We start from the raw sequence: 20,468 nt of genomic DNA on the forward strand, positions 1-20,468 counted from the left end.
CCGAGCGCACATGTGAAGTTGGCTTCACACTGGTGCGTCTCTGTGTGGGAAACAGAGCGGATTCGTTTTCTGATGTTTTGGTGTTTTTATCCTTTTCTCCTCTGTCTCTCATGCTTTCCTACTAACCCAAACACACGTCCACTCTTATCTTGGCCAAAAGGGCTCTGATTCCTTTCTTCCTGCTGGGTGTGAGGAAATCTCGTCGGCCAGATTTGAACGCCACAAAATCTTGTCTGCCATTTTTAGGCAAGGCAAGGCGAGTTTATTTATATGGAAAAATTCAACACAAGGTAATTCAAAATGCTTTACATCAACATTAAAAGCGGCAAGACACAATTCAAACATAAATAACAAATAAAAAAACAAATTTTTACCATATACACCAAGTGTATGAAAGCCATCTTGTCCCACACACACGTATATAGACTGACATTTCTGTTTCATGTCTAGTTAGCCGTTTGCTGATGTGTAGTTTAGAGATCAAAACGTATTCCAGGTGCTGTTGATTGCTGTCATTGACACGTTATTTGAATGAGAGAAGTTGTTTGTGGTTATTTTACACACATTTGTACCAATTGCTGGTTGCAAAGGCCTGTGCTCAGACTCTTCCTTCTGTTAAAAGGTTGAGGTTGAAAATACCCTCAAAACTGAGAGGATAGAGGGCTTGATAGTGACAGCAAAGCAGTGAAATATAATAATGCATGATTGTGTTTTTTAAAGCAAAGCTACGTTGATTAATGAGCATCTAAAACATAATGAATGATCCTAACTCAGTTCATTGGCATCAACTTGGTCACCTATAACACTGCAAAACTCCCCATTACCATCTTAGTACATCTGGTTGGAAACACTGGACATTATATCAAGAACTCTACAGATTTTTATTTTTTTTGTTAACCAAATTCAATGTTTAAAACTGGCTTCAAGTGAAGCAATTGTGTCATTTGATGCCACCTCACCTTCCATGAGTCACATAATTGAAAGATAGATCCCTAAATCAAAGAAATGATTTCAGTCTTGATCATATTTCTGCTTTGCTGGAAATGCTCATCTCCACTGCAGACAGACACTCTCCTAACCTCCGAGCCATAGGGCAGATGGCTAAGCTGATACTGCCACACTGTAAAGTTGACATTTAAAGAGGGTCAGGCTTTAGCCAGAAGACCGCCTGCTCTGAAGGGACAGCACGCTCGGATCTAGAACGCTGATTAAATAATTTCCCTTCAGGGATTAATAAAGTATTTTTGAACTGAACTGAACTGAATCTGCTGACCCCACAAGTGCCACTGGGGAGGACTACGATTACTTAGTGTTTAACCTGAACTTACAACTTCATTGTTTCAATTGCAGCAACAATATTGAAATATGCTAACAGATTCTTTTTTTATAACCTTTCAAGTTGAAGGGAAATTACGTAATTGCGCTCAGTCACAGAGTTTATTAATCGGGTAGAGAATGTTCTCGTCTCATCTAACGTAGCTTAAAATCAGAAACTAACTTCAGCATCATGGAGTAAATATATGGATATATGAATATGGAGTTTTCCAAATGATGCTGACAGAAACTGAATGTCTCTGCAGCAGTGAATGGTGCCAAGCGCTGCAGGCAATCACTGCACCATGGAAGTGGTGCTCTGTCAGACTGGGTTATTGGTTGCACGAAGAAGAGAACGGTATACCTCATTAAACTCTGGGATTTACAGCAAATAAGTAAATTTAGTAAGTAAGTAAATAGGCGTATCCCTTAATCTTTATTTTTTCTCCCAACTGTCTGCATATACATTAGTGGTTAGCACCATGATTTGGTAAAAACTTTTATCCATAACATATATATGCATTTCAATCTTGCAGCAGATGTTAGTTTGGCATATCCCTTAAATTCCATCAACTACTTACAGGTGATTTTTAATGACTGTCATTCCACCATGATAAGCAAGATCGTTCAGATCATGCAGCCTCGGACAATTTAAATCGAGTATTGAGTGGGCACTGCCTCTGCACACACTATGTGTAGAATTTTGCATTTTGAATTTGCCTGAAACCATGTTCAGCTATGCATATGATGTGTTTATATGCATGTATGAGTGTGTTTCCACTTCAATTTGTCCATGGCTTCAGACTCACAGCTTCAGCTGGAAGGAAAGAGAAAGAAAGAAGGAATCACTGACTAACCTTTGATTGGGGGAAAAGGCTTTTGGCCCATTCAGGGAAAGCTAAAAGTTCATGCTGAAATATCCTGCGAAATTGTTTACACATTACATTCATAAAGAAGATGTAAAGAGTACAATAGTTGGTGCAATAGGTGGATGGTTTCTCATTTTGACCTCAAAACTGATGAGCCATGAATACAGCTTGTGGAGAGCAGAGATAGCCTAATAATAGAACTGCAAGATGTCTTGATTCTAAAACTGCTCCATATGTTACACGCCTGGCTTAATTAAAGTCATATTTATCTCTTGCTAAAAATGTATGTAGGCCTATATGAAGTATGTCACATACCAAATAAAATATGTGCTGAAATGTGACAAAAAAGAAAGAGGATTTCAAATGTTATTATCTTTTGCTTTATTCTTCAAAGACAAAAGAAATACTGGGAGATTTGGAAATGAAATAAAATGAATCCGGTGCCCCTTTCATGGATGATATTATCTATAATATAGTTGTAAGCACATTTTAGATGTTATTTTTTGACCCAAAAAGTCCTCTAAAATCCAGATAATGAATAAAAATAATAAAAAAAAAAAAAAAACGTACATAGGCATGTCACTATGTCAGCCTGGAACTATACTGTGGTATGCACAATTCCTCACAACGGTCACGCCTATCTATGCATACATTACCCACCCCCCGCTTCCGCCACAGAAACACACAGACACGTAACGTTATTAGGTACATCAGGTATACCTAATAAAGTGGTAAGTATGTATAATATATAATTTATTTAGCTAACAGACTGACATAAAGACACAAGAGTTTAGAAAAAATCGTTGGGCTACTTTCAAGTGACCTTCTATTAGCCGTTATTTAAATCATAATGGACTGGAATGGACATAAAGGACAAAGCTGAAACACGCAGTATGTAGAAGGCATAGCTGGAGCAGTTTGCTCATGAGGAATGGGTGAAAATATCTATCTATAGGTGCAGATGTGTCATTGAGTTACAGAAACTGCTTTCATTGCAGCGATTATCTGTTTTCTTTTTTTATTTTAATGCTTCTATTAAACCACAATTGAAAGCAATAACTGATTTTCATTATTACATTTTTAGTAAATGATTATTAATTATTAAATTATTTTGTTCAGTTTCAAATTATTTCAGTGGCCATTGTGGGTTTTTCTGTCTTTAATGGAACGGTACCAACAACTTTGTCCACATCTGTGTATACTTTATCATCTCATATGGGACAGATAAGCATGATTATGAATGTAAAGCCTGATTCGGAACCTTCTAGTTACATGTATGAGTCAAGTCTTCACAACTAAGAATTAACACTCTTGTCAAAATTTTGTCTGATGAGTAAAATAAAAGTCTTTTGAGTCCTACCTGCTGGGCGCAGGGCTCCACCAACTGGACTCCCAAGCTTCGAGGGGTTTTCTGGTAGAAGGAGATCAGCTCCCCCAATGTAGAAAAGGAGATCTTATCTGAGACAAAGTATGCTCCGATTGCAGAGCGCTGGATCCTGAAGTGGTACACTTTCCCCTCACTTCTGACTGGAAGAGGATAAGGAGAGTTACTGTCACCACATGATCCATGTTAGTATACATGAACAATCACATGCATATTCCAACGCATAATTTCAGTCTTTGTGTTTTTCAAGTATTATGACGATATATTTCTATGAAGTACCATGTGGGGAGAAGCTGTAACCTTCTGCACAATGTAGCATTTGTAACAAGTGAACTGACATCAGTGTTGCCGACTTAATGACTTTGTGAAGAAGCATTGACAAATCTAGCAACTTTTTTCAGGTGTCACCGAATGTTTTTGTAGACTCTAACTTAAATGCTTGTATCGTCCTCACTCTTGTGAGTGCTGTGGGCCTCTCCGCTGCACAGCCACACTCAGCACTCAGAATTTTACTGCACAGGTTAGAGCACGTTGTTGGGATTAAAAGGGACAGCTCTATGTTGGTTCTTCTCTCCCCTTTCTCTCTTCCCTTTCCTCAAATCAACCCTCAGTTATTAATTATAAGTAAGTATCTCATCCCCATAATTGTTCTCCATTGTTTTGCTGGTCTGCCCCCTCCTTTTCTCTTGTGTGCATGTTTGCAGGCCAGAGCTTCAGGAGCTGCATGCTGTCCTGCAGTCCCGCCTCTGATCATCCCAGTGTCTGCTCTCTAAATCTGCTTATATAGTCTTCCCTGTACTGCAACTAACCATGTATCAGTAATATGTATATAGAACTCTTAGTTATCCTGTTCACAGATTGTCAATATTAATATATCCCTAAAGAGGAGCTTTTACTTGCAATTCTTTGGCTTAAAAGGTGTCTCTCAATAGGGGAATTTCTACCTGCCTTTGTTTACATAATAATTGCTCAGGGATCATGTTCTGGGTCTCTGGAAAGGGCCTTGAGACAACGATATAAATACAATTGGATTGGATTGAAGACCGGAATAGAGGCTGAAGAGACCTTACTCTATACAAGGAAAGGAAAAAAAGGGCTTGCTTGGAGGGCTGAGTCCTGGACTGTTCTGTGGACTCCATTCAGGGGGCCTGTGAGAGGAGAATGTTATCCAAGCTAACAACAATCTTGGAAAATCTTCACTCCCTGCATGACACTACCAGAGCTTTGAACAACTCTTTCAGCAATCCTCTCATCAGCACTACAGTCAAGAAACTATTTGATCATTTTAATGTTCAGTTTATGATTAGATAGTTGATAAAGTAGTGACCGTCTATTGCCGTTTTAAGATGCGTGTTTAAATATTTATTTAAAATATGACTGTAGTATTTAGAATATGCTGAGGAGGATATTTTATAAAAGTAAACTCACAAGTCAGTTTTCTACTTGGACTATTTCATTTTATTAGCTGATAAGTTTGAGGATATTTTTTTGCTCTCATCAAGTCCCAACTCATAAATATTCACTTCGAAAAGATAACAATTAAAATAAAGAACTATTCAGATTTAACATGAACCCTTGTGGGAGGAGGCTCTTACCAGAGATTGTATACTCGTCACTGTGACTCTCACTAATGCGAACCAAGAATGAGCCGTCTTTGTTTTGTGAAGCAAGCAGCAGCTTCTCCGCTTTCACACGATTTATGTTCCCATAGTACCATCTGCAGAGAGAGGAGAGAGACACAGATGCAAAGTGGAGTTTAAACACAATGGTTAGAAGGGATCAATAGTCAATAAACTAAAGGCTGGACAAATCATCAATATAACAGATAACGTACTAGTGACAAATTAACAAACAAGTACAAAGAGAAGAAAAACAGACAACTGCGAACAAAAAGTGTTTTATGCTGAAGATCGAAGTATGAAAACAAGCACAGACACAAAGAGAGATTACAGCAAGCTGACTGAAAAAGGTAAAAATACATTTTACTTGCTGACTCCACTCATTAATAAAAAAAAAAACATGTAAAACCAATTAAAAACAACTTTAAGTGGGTAGAATGTCATACATAAGAGGGGGTTTGTCATCCAGAATGCATTAACGCCAGGTCCATGTTATATATTAAAGACTTGCTTCACACTGCTCTTGTCATGATCGCTCACCTGGTCATCTACCTGCCACTCCCACCTCATTAGTGCAACCAGCGTCACCTGCCCTCCCTCACCAGATATATACCCACTCCTTCCACTCAGTCTTTGCCTGATCATCTTAGCTCCATGCAAAGCCTTCTATCAGCTTTCTCTGAATTGTCTTGTTGGTTTCAACCCTGCCTTTTCCTGACTACTCGGCCTGCTTGTGGCTTATCTGGTTCCTGGTGGCATTGGATTCCCTGCCTTCCCCTGAAGGACTGATTTTTGACCTGTTCAGGTTGTGGACTACCACATTCAGCTTTGGCTTGTACCACCTTATTTCTGGCTAATACAGTAAATGTAACTGTTCCACCGGCCTCGATCTGTCCTATTATTGGGTTCAACCTCACGCCCATCACAGCTCTCTACTCTGTGACTTTAAATCACTCCAAAGTCTTGAATATGGTAAGATCCAAGTTGGTAAAACTATTATAGCATCAAAACAGGTGTGGATGAGGGACACACGCGCCGTGCTGGCTGCCATACACTCGATGGGATTAAAGCAACGTTAGAAAGTATGAGAAAGCAGATAAATGACCCCACAGTGTGTCTCCGGCAGAGCTTCAAATATCATACGCTGAAAAGGATTTCACCAAGCTGCAAGTCCTGGAGTGAAAATGCAAAACATTATGCAAGCAGATGCAGCATTTCAGCTTTTCTTGCCACATCCAAGTACCATGATGTCGTTTGAACTGAGGATTAAATTAAATTTGAATAGAAAAAGTTTTTTAAATACCTACATCTTAGAAATGTCAAATAATATCAAGCTTTGTCATTTAGCTGCACATACAACACTAATGCAGGCAACGAAACAGCACGTTTCTCCAAGATCCAATTTTAAAACAACTGCGTTAAGAACACCCACGCTAATGCAACCATACCCTCCCGCCCACACACACACACATAACATTACCTTTTTTTCTCAAAACAGTAAAAAAAACAATTGGCACCTGAATTGTTTTTAAGTGTCCATAGCAGCAGGCTGTGATATAAAGTGCACAAAAGTTAAAGTGACCTTGTGGATGGTAAATAAGTAAAATACTGAAACTAAAACTAAAAATACTAAAATTAGAGTAAAGGTGAAGAAGTTTGCATATCCGGATCAGCAAACCAGAACAATGTTCTCACCTGACCACCTTAGTCATTCTTGGAAAAAACTTTGATAAAACGGTTAGAGAAAGGGGCATCATTTCAGAGTCTTACAATAATTTGACATCTCACAAAAGCGGCTGATTGCCAGGAATGAAGATCTCCAAACAGAAATCGCAGAAGAAACTCGGGGATGGGGGGGCGGGGGGGGGGTCAAACCCAGTCAATAAATGCATGCCTTAAATGTATACAATATAAATGGTTAATGCAGATGTATGTTACACCAGTGGAACTAAACAGATATATTACAAACATATTTGTACAAATGTATGGAAAATAAGGGAACACTGCTTAATTGGTTATGGGAATGTAAAAATATCAGAGCATTCTGGAAAAGCACAACTTTAAAAAGAGAGTGTAGAGATATTTACCTCAGATTGCTTAATGCCAAAAAATGTCAAGCATTAATGTGGAAAAACACTGCAGACCAGTTGTGACTCAGTGGATAAGATACATGTTAATAAGACTTCCACTGGGAGGAATAACATACATACTGAAACATAAAAAATGTGTAGGAAATGTGTAGGAATTATGGTGTCATTTCATTGATGATGTTAAGAATGTGAACTTGACACCTGAAGAAGGTGAATAATGGGTGTGGTTTCTGGGTCTGTGGATGCTTTTCTTTTTTCTTTCTATACCTTTCTTCCGTCAAAATCCCTTTAGTATAAAAATGTGTGTGTATCATTTTCACCCCAGATACAGTAGCATACACTTATCTCTACAACGGAGCACGGTTGTTTGTCCGTCTTGGTTTGTTGCTGTTGAGGGGACTGTACTTCTGCACATTAATGTTTACTTATGTATCTTTTTAAACACTAATTTGAAAGGAATACAAAACTGAAAAAAAAAATGCACCAACACAGTGAACAGCTTAACTACAGTTAATTAAAACCTGTTTTCTTTGGTCAGGTTTTGCTTCGGTTTCTGCACCTTTATTTACCTGATGGTATCAGGGAGGGCGGGTCACTTCTGCATGACAATCCAGTTTTACAGAAACTAAAAGCTTCTCATCAAGAATAAAATCCTACATTGAAATGCTTTGGAATATTATAAAACTCATCTAATAATGTTGATATAATTAAAAAAATAAAAATCTAAAAAGTATCGTAAAAATAAAAAGCTTAAATGAGACCAAGGCAACTGTGGTGGAGCAATCTAATCGAAATGTCAAGGCTCAAATGTGGAGGTATTTAAATTCTTGCAGATACATCCACGTGGTGCAAGATATTCTAAAATCATATCAAGTTTTCACAGATATAGCAAGATGCCTCCAGGTGCTGTCAATGAGGAAAATTAGAAACCTGTATTTGTCAACCTGTAGAAGATGATACCATAAAAGACTGCGTGTGGTTAGGAAAGGTTATGATCAGACCTATACGGAGGAGTATTGTACCGTATCAGCTCGCATAGCAAGAGACAAACTGACCAACTGAGCAGGTGAGTTGGTGGGTGGTACGATTTATAGAGCAGAGTTATAGTGATTATCGACAAAAATAAACAATTTAAAAAGGGAAAAATAATGGCCAGAAATTGGAGGAAGAGCTTAGCCTTTAAAAGGTTGGGTTGGCCTGAGAAATTCAACTGATGGATTCCTGTAAAAGATATCCGTGACATTATTTAAAACGCATGCGCACGGTACACAGTGAAATTTTTGGGATCATTAGCACGATAAGAACAGACGCCAAAGGTGGATTTTACGTAACATTACCAAGTAGTGCATTAGCACACGTTTATTTAAAACAACAAGATATGATCTTATTGAACAAAATTGGCTAAACCCATTGTTTGAATGAGCCCTATGCAGTAGGACTTATCAGCTTTCAATATCCAGGAACAGGGGACACCTTTCCAGCATCTGTGACCATCTTTGACGCCAGAATGGAAAAAACCTATATTGTGGATTCTCCAGATGGCAAAAATTACATGATCACCAAAATTATAAGGGACGTCAATGGAAGATACCAGCATTACATACCCTCCTCACATGTGATTTTTCAGTACCAAACTGTGCCAAACAGGGTCAGCATCAGCGCTACACCGGGAATCTATTTAATTTTTAAAGGTGAATTAGCTGAAATATTGGGATTTACCATTGCATAAAGTTTGAAATACCTGAGAGTGCTTCCAAAAAGCTTGTAGAGGCTCCCCACCCCACAGACAATCACGGTGAGTGATACAACATATTTGTTTATAGCGATATCGGTATTTTTACCTGGCATTGTTTATGTAATAATTGCACCGCTCCCGTATAAATATATGTGACGAGACACGACTGCTGCCCACTCTGACATCCCAGAAGCCACACTACACGTCTCTCCAAAAGATCATAAACCATATTAATATTACATTTTTAGTAAATGATCAAAATCAGTACATACCATTCTTGTAAAGGAAAGTGGTTGTGAAATTGCACTTCAGACCTATTTAGCAATATTTGTACAAAGTATAAGAATGTGTACCTCTCACAGATACGACAATGCTGCTACATGAACTCGGCAGGAAGAGAACTACCTGGTCTTATAGGCACCAGTGCTCAACATGGTAGTGGTATAGGAGGAATTATCCACAGTTTATTCAGGCTGGCTGTACTACTAATGCTAAGCCTCATTTAAAAACAGCAGTGAATAGTATTGTCCGAGACTCTCCCTCACATAATAGTCAGCTATGTATTTCTGCTGATTTTCAGGAGTTTTTACGTGTGTGGGGTGGCTTGATGCCTCTTGCTTGCATTTAAAAAAATGTTTTGACATATCCCTAAACAATGTATCAGTCTTGTTGGGGAAATGCCACACTTCATCATCCAGTATCCCCCCTCCTGTAATTTAAAGGAAAATTTTAAGGAAACCCATGTATGTCTGATTCACAGCGACACACTCGCTGGTCTGATTCAATTCTTCAACGCATGTGTGCCAGTGTGAATATTAGTTTATTGGGACACCTGTAGGGTAGAATGGTTGTAGGTGAAACCACAGTGCACCTGAAAAACCTGAAATTATTTTCCACACATGCAGTTTGAAGCCCGTACCTTCGAGAGAAGCTGAAGTGGAGACTCAGCTTGGCTGCGTACCGCTGCTACGTCATCATAAATTTGTCATGTGATTTGGATGTACCAGGGCATCCGTTGACTCCTGAGAGTTACTGTAAGACAGTTCCTTCACTTTACCACAAAGGTGCTGAGTATCAGTAACCATATGGATCTCTTAAGGTAAGCACTAATCACACGCAGGAAATCTAAACTCCTTGTAAATCTAGTATAATGGTTTAAAAGAAGAATTTAAATTCAACTGTTTCTTGGAAAAAATCAGGAATCTTTCTGACATATAAAGCTATATTTCCACTCAGTTTGGTGACAGAGACTCTGTTTTAACAGATTTCAGTCTGACATTGGAAAAAGATAGTTATGTTTATTTATTGTTTCTGGATCTTAGTTTAGCCTTTGATACTGTCGACCATAAAACTCTTCAAGTGACTGAAAAACTGAGAAGGGTTATCAGGTCCAGTTCTCACCTGGTTCAGCTCATATCTTAAAAGCAGAAGCTTGTTGTTTCCATGATGGCCATAAATGTGATCAATTTCTGAAGTCACAGAACATGATCTGTTTTCAAGACTGTTTTCAATCTAAATCTTCATCAGTGTGTTGAACAAGTTTCAGTGGTATCAGCTAAATCCCAGCAGCACAATACAAAACATGACCAATGTGCGCTACAACTCTTACTGACTATTTCACTGTACATGTGTTCAGAGTGAGACTGCAATCGCATGCATCAAATTTAGGCCAGATTAAACAATGTATGGCTGAGTTACAGCCAAGGGGGCCATAATAAGAAAGTGAAATTGTTATTCACATCGGCAGGAATGACACCCATTATTATTGACCTACATCTAATCTCCCCTTTATATCCAAAATTCTTGAAAAAAGATTGTTGTTGCTAAATCCTGTCATTTAAAAAAAAAAAGAAATAATCTGCTTGAGAGTTTCAGTCAGGATTTAGAGTGCAACATAGCACAGAAACTGCTCTCTGATAGTGGACTTGTATCTGTTCATTTCCTGCTCGATCGCAGTGCTGCATTACAAGCATTCCTTAAAGACATAAAGACCATGACTCAAAACTTCCTCCAGCTAAATTCAGATAAAACAGAAGTTGTTATATTTGGACTTGAGCACTTCAGAGACATATTGTATAGCAAGTTAGCCTGGATGGCATTACCCAGGCCTCTGGTACTACGCTGAGGGACAAGTGATTGCTACAGTTCTTCTTTTTCCAATTTCACACTGCTATTTCTTTTTCAATGTCTTGAAGCTGGGCAGAACTATAGTTTGCTACAATTTGGTAAAAATTACTTATAACTGACTTGCTAATATTTTTATTGGCTTTGTATTCATTTGACTAATTTGAGATCCAATAATTCTAGTTGAACTGTATTCCTGAAGTCCCTTGAGATTACACGTTGTTGGGATTTGGTGCTTTATAAAAATAAAAAAGCTGAATTGAACTGAAATTTAATTTAATTTTAGAACATTTTATGAATCTGAAATCAAGATTGGAAACATTTGTAACATTTCAAACTGCTTGTTAAAGTCAAAAGTCAAAGTAAATAATGTATTCAAAAGAGTTTGAGAATTTAATCAAAATCATAATTTATTGAAAAAGCTTATCCTTCTTTTTTGGTATTTGTTGTATTTTACAAAGGATATCAAAACTTCAACTATCAGTTCCAAATGTTAGTTTTTTTATTAAAATGAATTATGTATTGGTCCAGATTTCGCTGCATAGGTGTTCCCTGAATGCATCCCAGGGTGCTCTCATCTTCACACTATAAATAGAATGTGCAACAAGTGTCCCTGACCACATTTAAATTAATGCTCAGTGATCTGATCCAAATCCAACTGGGTTCTTTGTTCAGGCGTAGCATTAGTGTTGGACACTTACAAAGTATTTCCTAGGACACACTTTAATACAAGGTCTGAGATCTAAGTATTGTATTGTCTTGTGGACTTTTGGCATCACGCAGCCGTGTGACATCACACTGTCATCTCTGTGTTTAGCAGTCAGAACCATTCATTTACTGGTCAACAGTAAAAGTGTTGGACCTAAGCTCAGCAAAACAAAAGTATCTTTGTTTACTGGACCAGAAAAGATCCCTAAGTCAACTCTTGTCACCATAACAGATCAGGAGTAGGCCTAATAAACAAGTCAAACAATTTGTCACTATAACAATTTGTCACTGAACAGGTACAGCTTTTGTGGCAGAGAGCTTAAGACTGGGTTTGATCATGTAAACATTTTGTCTTTCATAAATAGAAGTGAAACCACAGCCACCATCAACTCGTATTACCTGTAGGCTATGTGGGTCACGTTTGCGTAGGGTTGCCAACCGTCCCTTGAAAAACTGAATCGTCCCGTATTTATAAACTCAAGTACCCATCCCGTATTGAGCTGAAAAAGGACGCACTTTGTCCCGTATTACTGTGAGAGTAAAAAAATAGTAATAAAATGCCAATGGAAAATGGCATTGAGCTGTTGAGTTCATAAGTTATTGTTTTCTGTTTTACTACAACTGTAGCCTGCAGTCGTGGCCTTTGAGGCACAAATATGTTTACAAGTTTTCTACAGACTTTCTGTTTGCACTTGTGTTATAGCACTAAAAATGTGCACTTTTACAGAATGGATGTTCTGCTTGCTTTCTATTGTTTTATATTAATTTATACAATTTTAATTTAAGCAGGACAGGTTTCTGTTTAAGAAAGATACTTATTTTATTCAGTTCATTTTGTGATTTTGTATCAAAGTGAATTGCTGGATAATAATTTGTTTTCCATGTGTTCATGGCATTCAAAAATATGCATCTAATTCAATTCAGGTTCGAGTCAAATAGTTAAAAAATCGTTTCAATCACTCACAAAGAAAGGGGCTAAAAAAAAATCACCACGCCAGGAAGGGTGAAGGTACGGAAGAGTATTAGAGCCAGGCAGGAGAAAAAATATTTGAGAGGGGAAGATTTTTTTTTTTATTGTGCACTTCGGGAAAAAAGACGAAATTTCGAGATTAATGTTGAAATACAATTTCAAGAATAAAGTCGAAATTTCGTGTATAAAGTCGAAATTTCGTGAATAATGTCGGAATTTCGAGAATAAAGTTGAAATACATTTCGACTTTTTTCTCGAAATTGTACTTCGACATTAATCTCAATATTTTTACTTTTTTCTCGACATTTCGACTTTTTTCTTGAAGTGCATAATGAAAACTAATTTCCAGAACTTCTCTGCACATCCTCATCAGATTCCTGTTTTTCTAGTAATTTAATTTATTCTCCTTAGTTGTCCTTTGTTTTACATATCTCTGTAAATATTGTTTGTTTCATTATAGGAGGACCACTCGACAAGCCCTTATGGGTTTTTTTGGTTCCTCCAGCACATTTTTTCTGTTACATTGTATTTTCTTTTTTGTTTCCTTTTCTACATACTGTTTGTCTGCATTTTTGGCGTTTTAGATTTTTTTATGTGCAAATAAATAAATAATTAAAAAAAATCTTCCTCCTCTAAAATATTATTTTTATTTTTCTCCTGCCTGGCCCCAATACTCTTCCGTACTGAAGGCAATCGATGTGTCCCTTATTTATTTTTCAGGGAGTTGGCAACCCTACATTACGTCTGCGACACACACACACTCACTCACACACACATACAAACAGGGGCAAAAATCCCGGGGGGGACAGGGGGGACAAGTCCCCCCCATTAGTAAAGCTGTCCCCCCCTAGAATAATTTGAGACGGAATTAATAATTTTGGAACAATGCAGTAGTATTTAGTAGTGATGCACCAAAATGAAAATTTGTGGCCGAAACCGAAAATAATAATAAACAGTAAAATCTCATTACACTTAAAACAAGAGTCATCACCAGAAAAATAACTTATTATTTGACAATTTTCACCTGTTTCAAGTAAATTTTCACTTGAAATAAGTAGAAAAATCTGCCAGTGGAACAAGATTTATCTTATAAGCAAAAAAATCTTGTTCCACTGGCAGATTTGTCTACTTATTTTAAGTGAAAATCTACTTGAAACAGGTGAAAATTGTTGTTTTTTTTTCCAGTGATTAGTCTTGTTTTAAGTGTAATGAGAACTAAAAATTAGACATTTTAAGAGAAATAAGACAAATATTCTTGTTAAGATTTTGGGTTTTTGCAGTGTATTATGTCAGATGTGCTGTATTATTGCCACCTTCCACCTAATACCATTGTTTTGTATTACTCTAAGAAAGGTCTTCTGCCTGTTTGCGAGATAGAGATGAAAATGTCAAAATGCTGTATTAAAGGAAGGCTTAAAACTTTTATTCCTTGTCCCCCACTGGATTTATTCTCTAAAATGTTACTGTTTATTGTCCCCCCCAACTATGAAACAGGATTTTCGCCCCTGCATACAACACACACACACACACACACACACACACACACACACACACACACACACACACACACACACACACACACACACACACACACACACACACACACACACACACACACACACACACACACACACACACACAGCAACGATGAACAGGACCGACATCCTGCAGGACAGAGAATAAAGAGTTTCAGGTGTTTGTGAGCGCTCACTTGTGTTTGGCGAACTCGTCCTGCAGCAGAGCCACGTAGTTGACGGGGACCAGTCCGGACTCCAGGGAGCCGGTCAGCTTCTTGGCCAGCACGAACTCCCCCCTCTTCTCCAGCACCGACAGCTTGTCTCCCTCCTTCACCGTCAGCTCGTCGTCGCTGCGGGCCTGGAAGTCAAAGACCGCCGCGTACAGCTGCGGCGGCCGGCGGCCGGGCTCCGGGACCCGCACCGCCCCGGACACGGTGGGGAGCTCCGACACCACCGCCGGGTTGGAGATGACACGACTCGGGCTGGGATAGCGCAGGTCCGGCCAGACCCAGTTCCAGAGCCGGCCGCAGCACGGCAGACAGGAGCGGCAGCAGCCCTCCATCCCGGGACATGGATGTGTTTACCCCGACCAGCTGTTCTGCTCCACACTTTACCAGTCCCAGCAGGAGCGGCTCGCATCAACCCTTCAGTCCTCCGACTCACCTTTCTGCTTGTGCCGGGAAGCATAATAACGACCTGTCAGCTCTGGCCGGGTGGTTTTGCCAGACCAACCGGTTTTTCTGTTTAGGTGGTGGATCTCAGCTCTCGGCTGCAGCGTGCGCGCTGGCCGCGGGAATGCGGAAACGGGAATGTAAAGCCAGAAGTATGGTTCCGCGTTAAATCGACGCCGTAGGGTACGCGGCGACGCGCACTATACGTTGCGCGTCGCCGCATACTCTACGGCGTAGGCTCTGCGTTGGTGTAACGCGGAACCATAAATCAAGCCATCAACCCGGACCGTCCCATCCAAGGATCGGCCGGACCCGAAAGCAGCCGATAAGGAAATGTTGATAGAGTGTGGGCTAATGTGGAGTTACCTGGGAGAAACTTTGGTGAACATTATTGTGTCCTATCATGTATGTGTGTGTTGATAAATATCCTCTTGCCTCTTATACCGGACCACACCGGTTTGACAAAGTTGGTGGCAGCTTTATATTATCTGTAAAAAAAAATAAAAAAAAAATAAAAATATAGGCCTATATATATATATATATATATGTCTATCTATCTATCTATCTATCTATCTATCTATCTATCTATCTATCTATCTATCTATCTATCTATCTATCTATCTATCTATCTATATATATATATATATATATATATATATATATATATATATATATATATATATATACATACATATAAAGTAAGTCCGTGTTGCCCAGCAACAGACCCGAAACATCACTGCTCTAGAGGAGATCTGCATGGAGGAATGGCCAAAATACCAGCAGTAGTGTGAAAACCTTGTGAAGACATACAGAAAACATTTGACCTCTGTCATTGCCAACAAAGGGTATATAACAAAGTATTGAGATGAACTTTTGTTATTGACCAAATACTTATTTCCAATCATTTGCAAATACATTCTTTAAAAATCAGACAACGTGATTTTTCTGGATTTTTTTTTTCATTTTGTCTCTCATAGTTGAGATATGCCTTTGATGAAAATTACAGGCCTCTCTCATCTTTTTAAGTGGGAGAACTTGCACAACTGGTGTCTGACTAAATACCTTTTTGCTGCTCCCTTGCTACTTTTCAATTTGAAACTGTGAAACTCACACTCTGTAAAGAAAAACCCAACCCGAACAGCTCTGGGCGAGAGACGCCGCCCCTTTCTGATCTATCGTGTCTTTGGTGAAGTATAGTCCAATCACATGTAAAAACAGGTTTGACTGACAGCATGACGCGCTGTCACGCCCGTCTCTCCCATAGATGCACATAATAAAGGTTTTATTATATACATCTATAATCGTCTATCCTTCACCAAACTTCCATCAGATGCTGCTTTGGCACCAGGCAACAGTGACAAGAACCGTGCATTCTGTCAGTCAGTGACCTGTCATGCTGTCAGTCATACCTGATCTTACATGTGAGTGTGAGTTTTAGAGTGGTGGGAGAACAGTGCCATATTTGAAACTTTTGAAAAACAGCAAGTGTGCAACAAGAGGTTTGAATCTTTGAAACTGTGAGGCTGAAACTAATATGTATGTCGCACTTGCGACAAATAAAAAATTACAAAATTACAGTTGCAGAGATTTAAAACTTTTTTTCAGACTTTCAAAACTTTATTTCAAGTTTAAAATTTTCAAGCTTTCCAAACTTTTTTTTTTTCAGTTTCAGATTATGGCAGTATTCTCACCTCATGGAAATCCTACCTAAATATGATTGTGTCCTTATCCTTGGTGATTTTAATATTCACACCTGTTGCCCAGACACTTCTAACTTTGTGCAGTCTGTGTCTGGTCCTACTCATGAACTTGGGCACACACTCGACTTGGTGCTGGTCCGGATGTTTCCAATTTGGACATATGTGACGCTGTTTTTTGGGATCATATGCTGATCCTATTTGACATTCCTGCACACAGGTTAAACTGTGCACTCTTCCTCAGCGCTGTCACATATTTAACTCCACTCCAGCTTTATTCTCCTCTACTTTCCTTTGTCTCTGTGAGGATAACTCTAAAGCCTCTGTTTGTTTAAATATTGATGAACAGGTTTCCGGCTTCCACAATATTTTTTTTCAAACAATGGACACAGTAGCTCCTTTGAAGAGCCGGTGCACCAACACCACACCTGAGCCGTGGCTGAGTGACGTCACTCGTGCTGCTAGGCGTGAGTGCAGGAGAGTGGAGCGCAGGCGGAGAAAGGACAGGCTACATGTTTCTTTTTGTATTCTCAAAGACAGCCTGTTGTGCTATCAGAGGACTGTAAAAGCTGAGAAGAATAAATATCTCTCAGACATAATAGCCTTCTATTCATTTGCACTACTCATCTATTTTTGATCAGTTGTAGAGGGTGTCTCTCTCTTTTTAAAGGACACAGTTAGTCATATAAAGCCCTCTGGTTCCGCTGCAGATTCAATCCCACCTCACTTGTAGGTACTTGCTACTATTGGACCAAGTGTACTTCAGATTATCAATGGTAGTCTTTCCTCTGGTACAGTACCAGTTTTTTCCAGTTTTAAACATGCAGTTTTACGACCTCTGCTTAAAATGTCCAACCTTCAATGTAACCAGATGACATCTGACTGACTGGAATGAGTCCATTGTGTATACAGTTGGTACGGAAAGTATTCAGTGATATTTCCGTGTTTCTTTTTTAATAAATTTGCAAAAATTTCTACATTTCTGTTTTTTTCTGTCAAGATGGGGTGCTGAGTGTATGTTAATGGGAAATAGAATGAACTTTTTTGATTTAAGAAAATGGCAGCAATGAAACAAAGAGGGAAAAATTTAAAGGGGTCCTAATACTTTCCGTACCCATTGTATAATAAAGTTGGTTTGTGAGAGAGTAATGGATATTGTTTTTGGCAAAGTATCTAGTTTAATCCTTGGTTTCCAATATAATTTATTACAAAATTATGTTGGAGCATTCTACCTAAAGACTTAAAGTAGGTAAGAGATATTTTGATATTAAAATTCACATGTCCATGTATTAGTGTTGAAGGAACGTTGAAAAAGCCAAAGGCTGATTTCCTTATTTTTAAACAGGTGTCCATTAATGTATAACTTATCTACAGATTTGACAGCGCTCTTACCTTCCTGTTTTATCTGTTTGCATATAAGGAAAAGCTGCTTTCTTCTGCTGATGATCTCCCGTGGAAACTGGTTGTTCAGTCCAAAGTCGGTTCTTTTTAATTGTTTTTCTTGCTGCTGAACCAGTTGCTTCTGTTTATAATGTTTAAATCTGGCGACAGTCGGTATGGGTCGGGTGGCATTGGGTCTGTGAGGTCCCAAACAGGGAAGAGTATGGAGACTGATGCTTTTGACAGTTTTGGCAGGGAGTTTAGGGTAATTTGTCATAAAATCTTTAATTGTTTTTCGGGGGTCTTCTGTGGATGCTTCTTTAACTCCAGAGAAAATCCGGTTGCCTCTCATACTGCGCAATTGTAAATCCAGAAGTTTTTTCATGATTTGGTTTTCAGCAGTAAAGGAGACTTGGTGATTGTTAATGGAGGACAGTTGTTTGTTGTTTACTGAAAGTTGCAGAGATTTGTTTTCCTCGGAAAGAGCGTTTATTTGTGAAACTCTGTGTAACACTTCAGTGAGTGCCACTCTGGCGTCAAGTGAGATGAGTTTTTCATCTGTGGAAAGAAGTGTGTTGTTAATCTCTTTTTGACCTTGTAGTTTGCACCCATGGTGCAAAATTTGTTGTAAACGCCATTGATTAAATCCTCCAGTTAATCAGTATTGTAATCCAGTTTAATTGATAGGAAAGAGAAAACATACAAACAGATATGGAATAAATGATCTGGTGGACTGTTTTAAGGCTCATGGTGGGAACATCTAAACAAGACAGAGGTGAGGCTGGATTTTTGGGGAGCCGGGACTAAGCAGAATAGTTTTTCCATCATGGGAGAAGAAGTGGAAGTGGTAGAGGAGTATAACCCCAATGGCTCCACCACAGGGGAGTGGAGAGAACCAGATGTCAAAAAACCAAGGTATTTACCTTGATGTCTACAGTACCTGGACAGCAGATTGGACTGGAGATACAACTCTGTAACTCTATAAGAAAGGACAGAGCAGACTTTACTTCTTACAGAAGCGTAGGTTCTTCAGCAATTGCCACAAGATGTATATCTTCTTTAGGTCTGTCGTGGAGAGTTCAATTACATCTGCAACTCATCTGTTGGGGGAGCAGCATCGGAGCCAGTGAATTAAAAAACTGTACAAGGCTGGCTCTGTTCTAGAGTCTTTAGAGCTGATTGTGCAAAGGAGGGTACTTCATAAAATGAAGAAGATCATCGACAACCCTGATCTTGCTATTCACAACAAAGTGTCACGGCAACAGTGTGCTCAGTCAGAGGCGTCTGCAGATCGGTCGCAACACTGACCGCTACAGGAGATCCTTCCTGCCCACAGTAATAAATCTCTACAATGATTCTTTGAAGAGACTTAAATGACTACTGCAACACTACATTTTCCATTGAGGATAAATAAAGTATGTCTGAATTTGAATTATTGTTGTTATATGGCTTCATTACGTATAACACGCTAATTTTAGAGTTGCTGCTGGTTGGATTTTTGATCCTTTCCACAAAGAACATACTTTTGCTATCTCCAGATTTAGCCACTTTTAATAGTGTTGCATGTGAGATTAAGGATTTGCCTTTTAGGTTATCTGAGTAACCCTATGTCTTATTCTCAACCACTTTAATTTCAAAATATGGCTAACACTTGATCAATTCTGTACAGAGGACTATTTTGCCTCCTTGTGCGTTCCTTTGCATGTTAGGCCAGAGGTACAGTAGGCAATCCTTGTGCTCAAGTGTCACTGTCCTAGCCACTGTCATTGTCAGCTTGTCATCAAGGTCTGAAAAACTCTATGAGAGTGTGCTGAAGCAGGGAAACATCAACAGCATGCAGGACAGTGGCACTTGGGGACCAGGACTGCCTATCCCTGTTAAAGGGCTGTTGTGAAGACGGTGCAAAACCTCACAATACAGTCCTCCCTGCACTCTGGAGGACACAACTATGGTAGGAAAAGGAAATAAACAAGAGAATGAAAGTGAGAGTGATATACAGACAGGTACAAACACAACAAAAAATGAGCCCAATGAAGCAAAACAAAGAGCCAAACTATTCCTAGAGCAAAAAAGTTGTCCTTTTTACTAGATTCTTCTAATTAAAGTGAATCATTGCTGTTGCTTTTCCAGTTATAATTCAGCAGAACCTTCGCTTGAGGTCAGAGCAAGGTGGTTTGTTGGGCAGCTTCTCACAGGGAAAACATTTAAAAAATGTAGACTGCCAGTCAACAGTTAGCGTTGTTGAGGTTTCAGGCCTATGGCAAAATGTTAAGTTTTTCAGTAGCAGCATCATGAAAAAATAATAATTGCCATCTCAGAGTTATATAGACAAACAGGGAAGTCCTCCACATACTCTTACCCCAGTCCTGGACCAATAAAGACAAGCCTAA

The 20,468-nt window shown here is 38.9% G+C and overlaps 1 protein-coding gene across 1 annotated transcript in view; it reads right to left on the reverse strand.

Moving 5' to 3' along the window:
• Window positions 1-15,089, reverse strand: part of LOC133456982 (tyrosine-protein kinase SRK3-like) — a 33,093-nt gene extending 18,004 nt beyond the window's left edge. Inside the window, exons 1-3 of the mRNA XM_061735757.1 lie at window positions 14,525-15,089; window positions 5,163-5,284; window positions 3,544-3,710 (exon numbers count right to left, since the gene is read on the reverse strand). Of these exons, the coding sequence (XP_061591741.1) occupies window positions 3,544-3,710; window positions 5,163-5,284; window positions 14,525-14,892 (657 nt within the window). The 5' untranslated portion in view covers window positions 14,893-15,089. The remainder of the gene's footprint in view (window positions 1-3,543; window positions 3,711-5,162; window positions 5,285-14,524) is intronic.
• Window positions 15,090-20,468: the final 5,379 nt, after the last annotated feature.

Source organism: Cololabis saira, chromosome 12, assembly GCF_033807715.1.
Source record: "Cololabis saira isolate AMF1-May2022 chromosome 12, fColSai1.1, whole genome shotgun sequence".
In the NCBI taxonomy this organism is placed as follows: domain Eukaryota; kingdom Metazoa; phylum Chordata; class Actinopteri; order Beloniformes; family Belonidae; genus Cololabis; species Cololabis saira.